Source organism: Galeopterus variegatus, unplaced genomic scaffold, assembly GCF_000696425.1.
Source record: "Galeopterus variegatus unplaced genomic scaffold, G_variegatus-3.0.2 Scaffold1140, whole genome shotgun sequence".
In the NCBI taxonomy this organism is placed as follows: Eukaryota; Metazoa; Chordata; class Mammalia; order Dermoptera; family Cynocephalidae; genus Galeopterus; species Galeopterus variegatus.
In genome coordinates, this window is record NW_007727251.1 from 209,850 (window position 1) to 219,940 (window position 10,091).

At 43.0% G+C, this 10,091-nt stretch overlaps 1 protein-coding gene across 3 annotated transcripts in view; it reads right to left on the reverse strand.

Annotated features, from left to right (window-relative positions):
• Positions 1 to 789: 789 nt before the first annotated feature.
• The window catches only part of AKAP12 (A kinase (PRKA) anchor protein 12), a 93,247-nt gene continuing 83,945 nt past the window's right edge, over positions 790 to 10,091 (reverse strand). For all 3 annotated transcript variants that reach the window (XM_008575122.1, XM_008575123.1, XM_008575121.1), the window contains exons 2-3: positions 2,651 to 7,670; positions 790 to 1,840 (exon numbers count right to left, since the gene is read on the reverse strand). In XM_008575122.1, the coding sequence (XP_008573344.1) occupies positions 2,659 to 7,620 (4,962 nt within the window). In that variant the 5' untranslated portion in view covers positions 7,621 to 7,670 and the 3' untranslated portion in view covers positions 790 to 1,840; positions 2,651 to 2,658. The remainder of the gene's footprint in view (positions 1,841 to 2,650; positions 7,671 to 10,091) is intronic.

The following is a 10,091-nucleotide window of genomic DNA, read 5'->3' on the forward strand; positions in this document are numbered from 1 at the left end:
AGGATATTAAGTGTTTTCCAACTACAAGGTCATACACTGTCATTACAAAGTGTCTTACTAATATGGCCAATTATTTATGTAGTCAGGATTGTTAACATAAGAGAAATTACTTTTGATTGTAACAGCAAATTTTCTTTCTGCTAAAAGCAGGCTTTCTAGAACATTAATTTTTAAAAACCATTAATTGGCAAAGTTGAAATTTAAATTCTCGAACTGGAATACTTAGTTTGAGTATAATTTAAGAAGCAAATATGCCAGACCAGTTTTACATTTGAAAAAGTGAAACTTTAGATAGGTGACAGTCCGTTCTTTGTATGACAATTATCTGACAAAATCCTTTATGTGTTAGCATGATTTGTCATTTTGACACTTCAGAAATTTTTCCAATATCAAGGCATTTTTACTATTAAGTCTTCTTAAAATTTCTTTGAACCAAAAATATTAACACTGTTATAACACCAAGGTCAAGGGTTCAGATTCCTGTACCAGCCACCAAAAGACAAAAACAAAAATAAAATCCCAAAAATATTAACACAGAAAATTGACTTTTCAGGAGTTACCAGATGGTAGAATTGTACAGTAATGTCAGTCTGAGAAGATACTGGTTTATTTCAGCAAAAGCATCTCTGCCATGACTTCCACTGAACATCCAACTCAAACCAGTGTCAAGTGATGCTTTCATGTAGTGACTACATCAGAAAGTTCCACCAGCTTATCAGTCATTGTCTTATCATTGTAATGCCGTAAACATATGCCCCAGGCTTCCTACTATCTAATAAAACCAGCAAATCTAAGTGAAGCAAATATTTTATTTAAATCGTTTGTCAAATAACAATTTATCCAATTGAACATAATGCAACATTATTCTTAAAAGAATGGACACAAATATGGCACAGACACAATCCAGTATCTATCAAAATACCATTTGTAAAGAACCTGACTTATTTCATGCTGTGTGTGAAGGCAGTCCAGCATATAAGAATCAAAAACGTTTAACAGCCCATTCTTTTCTTCATAACATTAAAAACATTTCACTACATTGCCTCAGGATTAAACACACTCATCTGTCCAAACAACCATAACCAGTACGAGGAAAGACTTAAATGTTAAATCTGCTACTGGGAAAAAACTTCTTTCTAACCTGCACTGGTCTAGAAAGAAAAATTTCACAGTAACCATGGAATATTCTGTATGTTTCAAAATGCTTTTTATTTTTAACACACTGTGCATAATAGTGAAGTGACCAATTTTGGAGTACTAGTAAACATGGATCTAATCATTAGTGAATTTTAAAATAAGAATTGTATCTTCTGATCAGGAATGTCATTTCTAGGAAGCTCTGTTTTTCACAGATTGTAATCGAGGCTCACAGCTTCCCCAGGCTCCGCCACGGCTGCATGCCATGTCACATATCGTGTGATATGAAAAGCACGTTAAACTGCACATTCCCTTAAAAGTTAAGAGAAAATATACAATAGATACAGAAGGAAGATTACTTAAAACATACATATAAATACATAAAGAATGATACTCCAGTTTGAGAAGCAGAACTAGGTGTTGCCAACTCCAGTTCCAGGTTAAAAATTTAGGACCTTAAATCAGAAACATTATATGGTATCAAGGGAAAATAACTGGGTGGTCTTGAAAAGAGGAAACATTAAATGGCTACAGCTCCCGATGAAGCCTCAGGATTGTCAGGGACTGTCGAAATGAGATCGGTTGATGGGTCTGCTCTCCGGTTCTCAAAGTTCTGAAATCTCGGTCTTAGGTCTCAGCAGCAGCAGTCCCTTTCTTCTACTCCTCTTCACATTCCCATCTTGCAAATATACAATTAGTTCAACTGTAGAAGGAAACAGGAATCAGAGTAAATAAAATCTTTTCCTCCCTCATTTATTAGCAACAGAATAGTTGTGCACTGTGCCACCTGGGAACCCTAGTGATACCATAGTTTAACTACGCTAAAAAAAAGATGATGAAGGTCCTTATTACATTAAGCAATGCTACCACGAAACTAGTGGCTGTGGTTCCCAGGCTCATCATATCCACTGGAAAATGTTTAAAAATGCTTGTTACTATTGCTACAAACTAAATTTCTTTTTTTTCCCCCCAGACAACAGTAGTTTCTTTAGTCCAATAAACTAAATTTCACGCAGTCAGATATAAACCTACTTTGGGCTGCTAGTTATTAAAAAAAAAAAAAAAAAAATTCACCAAACTAGTTGGTATGGTGCTGAGTACAATGTATTTCTTATGCCTCTGAGCCAAACACACACGCCCTTTATTTTCTTCTAAAGCAGTCACAGTAGGGGTAAAATGAAACCATTATTTTCATGACATCAATAAAACTAAACGGCATTTCAATGAGAAAAAAAGAAACTATCACAGATCTTTTAGTCTAGTTGATAGTTATTTTCCCAACTGAAATATTATAAAATCATAATGATCTGAACTCCCAATTTCTTTAGAACAAATTTGCTATCTAGTGGTACAAAAAAGGAAAAAAAATCTTTTTTCTATTCCTCTTTTTGGCAGCTGGATGGTTTGGGGATCTGAACCCGTGGCTTTGGTGTTACAAGAACGCACACTAACCAACTGAGCTAACCAGCGAGGCCCCCCAAAATTATTTTACAAGAAAAGGAAGCTTACTTACACGACGCTTTAGGATTCTGTGAGTTCTGATTTGGCTGATTCTCTCTCTTGCTCCTGCATCTCCTCCTGTGTCTGGGTTTTGATCTCTTTATCTGACTCAGTATGCACTCTCCCTTCCTGAAATTCTACTTCCTGGGCAGCTTCCTTCTCTCTTAGTTTTGGTCTATTTGTATCTGGGGATTCTTTGGTTAAATCTCCCGAGGCATCAGGATCTGCCACAGCTGAGTTTTGATCCTTGGGGTCATCGACAACATCACCTTTTACATCTTCTTTGGATTCCAATGGCAGCTTCTCTATTCTTTCTTCTAGCACGGCACGGCCATCATCTTCTGCCACGGACTTTATTCCGTCTCCCTCTGCCTCGGGTGGGAGAGTTGCCTCTTCAGGCTGCTTGTCATTTACCCCGGCGCTTGCCACTTCAGCGGTCACAATCTCCTCTGCAGCTTCGCTCCCATCTTTGGAAACAGCAGGACACGTCTGTCCTGCAGCGGTGAGCTCTGACTCCTCTTTAGCCGCACTGACTTGTGTCTCCTCCTTTGCAGAGGCCTGATGGTCACACTCTTCTTTCTCTGTTTTCTGTCCGGCTTTTATCACGTGAGCCTGTGTCTGTACGTCAGATGTAAACATTTCTGTGGCTGTTTCTTCTGTGCATACGAACTGGTCAACGGCCGTCTGAATTATGTTTTGGACAAGTTTACTGCTCTCAGTCTCTAATTCCAGAATCTCATTCTCAGCCTTTAAATCATCCTTTCTTGCTACACTCACACTGACCTCCTGACAAACAACCTGCTCGTCAACTTCATCTGACTTCCATCTCTGCAAAGTGGTTTTCTCTCCTTCCAGATCAAAACGTATGCCTTTTCCAGCAGTGGCAGATACTGTTACTGGTATTGATTCCGTCTGCGACTCGGGCCCTGCAGGCCCGGCATCTTCTCCTGGCCGACCAGTAACCTCGTCACCTTTTTCCGAACAATTCTCTTCCACTACTAAATGTGCACCTGCAGACTCCAACATGTCACCTGTTTCTAAAATTTTGACAGTTTCTCCTAAGACCTTCTCTTCCACTGCTGCAGCCGTTAGAGTTAATAAAGCCTCAGAGCTTTGAACTTGAATTTCTGTGCATACTGCCCCCTCTTGAGCTAGGCATGGAGGAGGGCTTCCCTCAAAACTGCTGACTTCCGTTTCCCCATCTATGACTGTCACATGAACTACGTGAACCAGCTGCTTGCTGAGCTCTTCGGATACGGTGACAGCTGCCGTCCGCTCGAGCTTCTCTTCGCTCACCTGGGCTAGCTTTGCTTCACTTTCCTCCCTTTCCATTTGAACCACCATCTCTCTCTCCACTGGGGATGGAACAGATTTCGGAAGACTCTGGAGTTCAATACTACCATTCTTGTGACATGCACCTTTGTTAGTCACTTCGTCTTTAAGGGAAGCTTCAATGACCTTCTCCTGACTGACTGTCATGTCTGTATCTGTAGACAGCTCAAGTCCTTCAGCGAATGGCACGTCTTTGGTTTCCTCATCAGCAAACTGGCCAGCCTCTTGAATCGCCTCCGTCTTTGTCAGAATGGGTACAGCTTCCACTGACACCTCTTTATCTGTAGGTTCCAGAACTTCTTCCACTTTTGACGGTTCTTTATTTTCCTCCTGAGACTGAAAACTAGAAGGTGCTGGAGGCCCCTCTGTCTGTGCGGGAACTGCCTCTGTTTCTGTGGCCTGTGACTGGGTGCCAGAAGCCACGTTATTATCTTCCTGGATTTCCACGATCTTGTCTTGCTGTGTTGTATGTGGAACTTCACAATCTGCTACTGGGATATTTCCACGGGTCTCACCGTCTGTGAGGGTTTCAGCTGAGTCAGGGGGAGTAGCCTGTTCCATGAGAATGGCCTGTGATTTTACCCCAGCTAAGGTTTCAGCTTGACAAGTGGTTATAAGCTCACTGGGCTCTACACTCTCTGTGACTTGAGGACCTTTTTCAAAGCTTTCTGGGATGGTCTGTTCAACTACCTTCTCTTGTGGAACGTGCTCAGTTCCAGTCTCTTGCACACGTCCTTTCAACACTACATCCATCTCTCTCTCCTGCTCTAGTGCTGTGGAATCCGTTTCTGCTTCTTCTGCCCTCTCTGGTGTTTCTGACTCTACTTTCTGCATGGTCTCAATGGTGTCATCTGGCTCACTGGTGTCAGGCAGCTGCGACTCCTCTTTCACTTTTTCTGCAACCGCCTGCAGGACCTCTTGCGTCCGCCTCTCTTGGTCTGCTGTGTCTGGCACGTCATCCTCTACCTCCTGAACGGGTGTCGCTTCCTCTGTGGTGTTTGGGGAGTCGGTTAACTGGGAAACCGCTGACACCATTTCTGTGGTCTCTTCAGCACCAGACGCTTCAGTGGCTTCTTCAGCACAGAGTGACTCTGTAGTTTCTGCAGCTGTCACCACTTCAGAAGTTAATTCCAGCTCACTCGCAATGGTGTCGTCGCAGCCATCTCTGCCCCCTGGCAAAGTTTTGGTAACCACAGGGGTTTCTTCTACAATGATTTCTCTTTCAAATACCTCTGCAGTTAATGGTGTGGCCTCATCTTCTGCTTGTTCAAGAGGTTCCGTCACGGAAGCAGATATCCATGAAGGAGACCTCTCTTCAATACTGGTAACTGCCCTTGTCCCATCAATGACAGCCACGGTCACCGTGTGAACCAGATTTTTACTGAGCTCTTCGGACACATACACTGAGACCTTTTGCTCAGGCTTCTCTGCACTTTTCTGGGCTTGCTGGGTTTCCATTTTCTCCCTTTCTACTGCATCATACTCGGACAGAGGCACTACAGCTGGGACATCCAGGTCATCTTCGGTGACCTCCGCCGGCCCTGTACCTTCAGCAGTGGCTTGTTCTTGTTTCCCATCTGACCTTTTCTTCCTTCGTCCAGGGATAAATTTCTTAATTGAAACCCAAGATTCTTCTTTCCCAGGTTCAACATCAGAGGCTGAATGTTCTATACCAGACCCAGGTACAGAGTCTTCATTTTTCTCTTCCAGTTTTGACTTTGATTTTTTTCTTGCCGTGACTAATCTTTTAAATGACTCCCAGGTGGATACGCCCTCCCCTTCAGTAGGGCTTCCAGCCTGCTCGGGTGAGGAACTTCCCTGCCCTTGATCATGTTCTTGGGAACTAGCGAGGACAGGGTCTGTTCCTGGTTCTTTGTCTTTTCCAGCCTCATCTGCTTTTTGACTGTCTCCTCCCATCATTTTCGGTCCCCCTTCCTCATCAGAAGATGATGCTTTTCTCGCTCTTTTCTTGGATGATCCCACGCATATTAAAGCTTCCCAAGATACTGACGTGTCCACCTTACGCTTGGGTTCTTCTGGCTTTTGCTCTTCTCCACCTCCTTTGATTTCCTCCTGCATTTCAAAGGCTGCGCTCTCCGCAGAAGACAGGGTGGCACTCTTGACCTTGTCCGGTTCATCCTCCTTGTCACTGTCAGAAGGCCTTCTCACACGTTTCTTGGGGGTCACCATCTTTTTGAAAGATGCCCAGGGAGTCACACCTTCTCTTTTTTTCTCTCCATCGGAAGTAGCTCCTTCTTCGACTTCCCCCTCCTGGTGTCCCTCCACCGCCCCCTTCTCCAGGCACGTGATGTCCTCGGGTTCTTCAGGGGACGAGGCAGAGCTCTCCCCCTTCTGCTCGTCGGCACTGTCTGGAGAATCTGTTGGAACCTGACTATGTTCCCCCGACACTTCATCTCCGCCTCCTCTTTTCCCTTTCTGTTTCTTTCCAGAAAGCTTTTTTAAGCCAGTGCTAGTAAAAAGTTTCTTTAAAGGACTTCCTTGCACCTTAATTTTCTCTTGGGACGACAGCATTTCCACCTCACCGACGACGCCCTCGGGGTGTCTGGACAACACTTTGTCATCAGGACTTAGTTCAGCTGGCTGGGTATGGTCCCCTCCAGAGACAGAGACTTCTGTGGTCTTCGCCAGCTCCTCAGCAGGTTCAGCTTCCTGAGGTCCAGCATTTGTTTCCACTAATTTCTCGGGTGGCAAAGGTTCTTCTGTTTCTCCGCCCTCCGCTGTCTGCTCCTCTGTGTCCTTCTCCAGCGTGCTCGTGCTGACGTGCACCTCTGCAACGACTTCCTGCTGGACTTCTATTTTTTCATCAAATATTTCTGTTGCTAAAGGAGCGGATTTCTCTTCCAAAGAGCCCTGCAGGCCACTAAGGCGACCTTCCGGGGGCAGCTCCACTCTCTCGAACTCGGCTGACAGCCTGGCCTGGCTGCCGCTCTCTGCTGGCCCCTGGGGACGCGGTTGCTCCGAGGCATCTTCTGCCTTCCCGTTTTCCTCTGTGTCTCCTCTTCCTGGCTCTTGTTCCTTTTTCTTCTCTGAAGCTTCCAGCTCCTCCTCCTTCGGCTTCTTGAAACTGGTCTTTTTCCGCCAGCCAGCCCAGCCTTGAGTAAAGAACTTTTTGAAGGGTGACGCTGTGTCACCGGTCACTGGACTAGTGGGAGATTCTGGAGACTTGCTCAGTTCTTTTTCTTGTTTTCCTTCACTTTCATCTCTGCCTTCCTCTGCTGCTTGACCAGATTCAGCTTGAAGAGAAATGTCTGGGTTGCTCTGCTCGCGCGTGAGGGTCTCTTCAGGTTTCTCTGCAGGCTGTTTGAGTTCAGTCTCTTTGGATGCTGCTTCTCCGGGCTCTGAGCTGGGCTCCTGGTGGTCGCCAGCTCCTGCTGCTCCTTCGCCTTCTTCTTTCTTGACCGTGAGCAGTTGCACGGTGTCAGACTTCTCGGTCTTCTCCTTTTTCACAGTGAATTTAAAGCCGACAAACTTAAACACCTTCTTAAATCCAACATCATTAGCCTGGGACTCAGCAGGCTGTGCTAACTCATCTGAAGTGCTTTCAGAAGAAGGAATCTGTTCGATTATTTCGGGCATTTCCTCCTGCCCATCATCTGCGATGTCTTGAACAACCGCTGAGTTAGCAGCCATCTCTTTATCTGAGTCTCTTTCGCTCACATCTTCAGACTCTTTCTGTCCAACTATTAACAAAAAGGAGGGGGAGAGAAGAAGGGGGGAAATGATTACAATTCAAGAAAATTAAATATGTGTAAGACATGGCCAATTAATACTTTCTTTAATGCCAGGCAATTCCAGAATAAGGTAAGGGTCTTGTGGGAGTTTGTAAATCTTAACAGATTAGGCAATGTCTACTTTTTTCAAGTGACCTTTAAAAATGTAGGTTCAAAGGTACTACTCTGCTCTTTCTGTTCCCTGTTAAAGGGAAAGTTAATAAACTCAACGATCAAAAAATTAGCTGCACATAAGTGGCCACTAAGGTGGGTCAACCCAATAGTATACCTTTTGTTGCAATGCAAAATGGAATTACACATCACACCCATAATTTTAAACTACAACCCATCCAATTTTAGATATAACTTCTACTTTATAGGAAATACAAGGTTAGAGGAACAAGCCGAATAACAACACAATAGAAATAACAATAATACAAATAAGTTTTGACACAAGTCTAAAGGAAGGGACATTCTATGTGATAACTAGCCTGATCTCAATAGGTCCCAAAAAGGGACCAGATCTTCTTGGAGAAATTCCAGTCTGGGTCACGGAAAGTATGAGGAACACTTTGCTGTGACAGAAAGGAGGTGCTGAAAAGCTGATGGGGTAAGCCGAAAGGACACAAGAGCCAGCTTGACAAGGCTCTTACTGGCCAAACTTTGAAGCATAAAAAGAATGGTGCCATTGATGGGTTACAGCACATGGAATAAAAAAAGAATCCATGAATCGAGAGCGATACTAAAAAGTAAATGGAGCAGGGACTAATTCTCTATGAATTAATGTTAATGAACACAGATAAAACTTCCACTTTGATCCTTAAAGTCATTCTTTTTAGAATTTCATATTTTTCTTTAAAATCACAATTTACAAACTCCCTTGTAATAACTCATTCAGTTGAGAATCAAGAAATGCTAAAACCATTGGATGAAAGGTTGTCAGTAAACACACAGTTTCATTTCAAAGTATCGACACACAGATTACTTAACTATTTTTTTTAAAAAAGCCCTTACAATAAAGAGATCTGGCAGGCATCACCTTAACCAAGTGATCAAACTTAACATCCTCAATAATGGGACAAATGTCACCATGCTTCCTGACGTGAGGCACTGAGAAGGACAATAAATCACCTACATAGTATTCTTGACAAAAATGTTTAACAAAATCTAATCATGAGGAAACCATCAGACAAATCTACAATGAAAAACATCTCTACAAAACAACTAGCCTGACCTGAAATGTCAGTGACACAAAGGGAAAAAGTCAAGCAAACACCAGAAGGACCGTCTGCAAGTAACTTTCAAATAGTTTAAGGAGAGAGAAGGGGAAGAGAGAATGCGGTAAAATATCCATAATTGGTAAATTAGGTGAAGTATATAGGTGTTTGGGTTTTTTTTGTGGGTTTGAAATTTTAAAAATCATTGAGAAGAAGTCATCGGTGTGCTTTAATGAAGGGGTATGAGGCGTACCATGCTAAATTAAGAGATTTCAGGAACATAACCAGAGATGCCAGGCATAGCCCTGAACTAGATGTCTGTTAGGGCAAACCAGCTAAAGGACATTTGGGGGTCTTGTGAAAATTTAGGTATGATTTGGAACTAGATGAATTTTTACTGATATAAAAGGTAGAGATTTTGACTAAAGAAAGGAGTTTACCAAACAGTATATACAATGACCTCATTTTGGCTTAAAAACAGCTCCGTCTCTTTTCTTCTCTCTCTCACACACACACCCTTCACATAAGATCTCTGGAAGGTGGGAATGTGATATATTTTAGCTTTGTTAGTCTGCATGTTCCCTTTTTGTTTTGTTTTTTCAGCTAGCTGGTTGGGGATCCAAATTCACGTCAAGGCTGCACTCCAAACAACTGAGCTAACTGGCGAGCCCTGACGCAGTCCGGTTTCAATGTGCCTTGTATTATGCTACCCTGTAAGTTAATCTAAAGTTGTTCTGTTTTCTTACTTTTTCTTCTCAAACATTATTAGATTACTGGATATTCATAGAAGAAATCTGTAAATTATTCGGGTGTATTTTTCTTCAGACTCAAGAAGGGCCTTTGCTTTGGTGACAAAGTCATAGACGCTCTACCCTTCTAGTCTGTAAGAGCTTTGGTAATCAGCCAGTTCTCACTTACTCTAACATCAGCATCCAGGTTAATATAAAAAAAAAACAACAAACAAAATCCTGAGAACTAAACATTTTATACATAAAAGGAAGTCTGAAGAAAAACCAAAAATGTCATTATCTTGGTCTGAAGTATACCTCTTAAAGGATTTTCCTTTCCCTTTTTTTAAAAATCACTATAGAGGGCCGGCCCGGTGGCGCACTGGATAGTGCGCCGCTTGGGAAGCATGGCGGCGCTCCCGCCCGAGGGTTCGGATCCCACATAC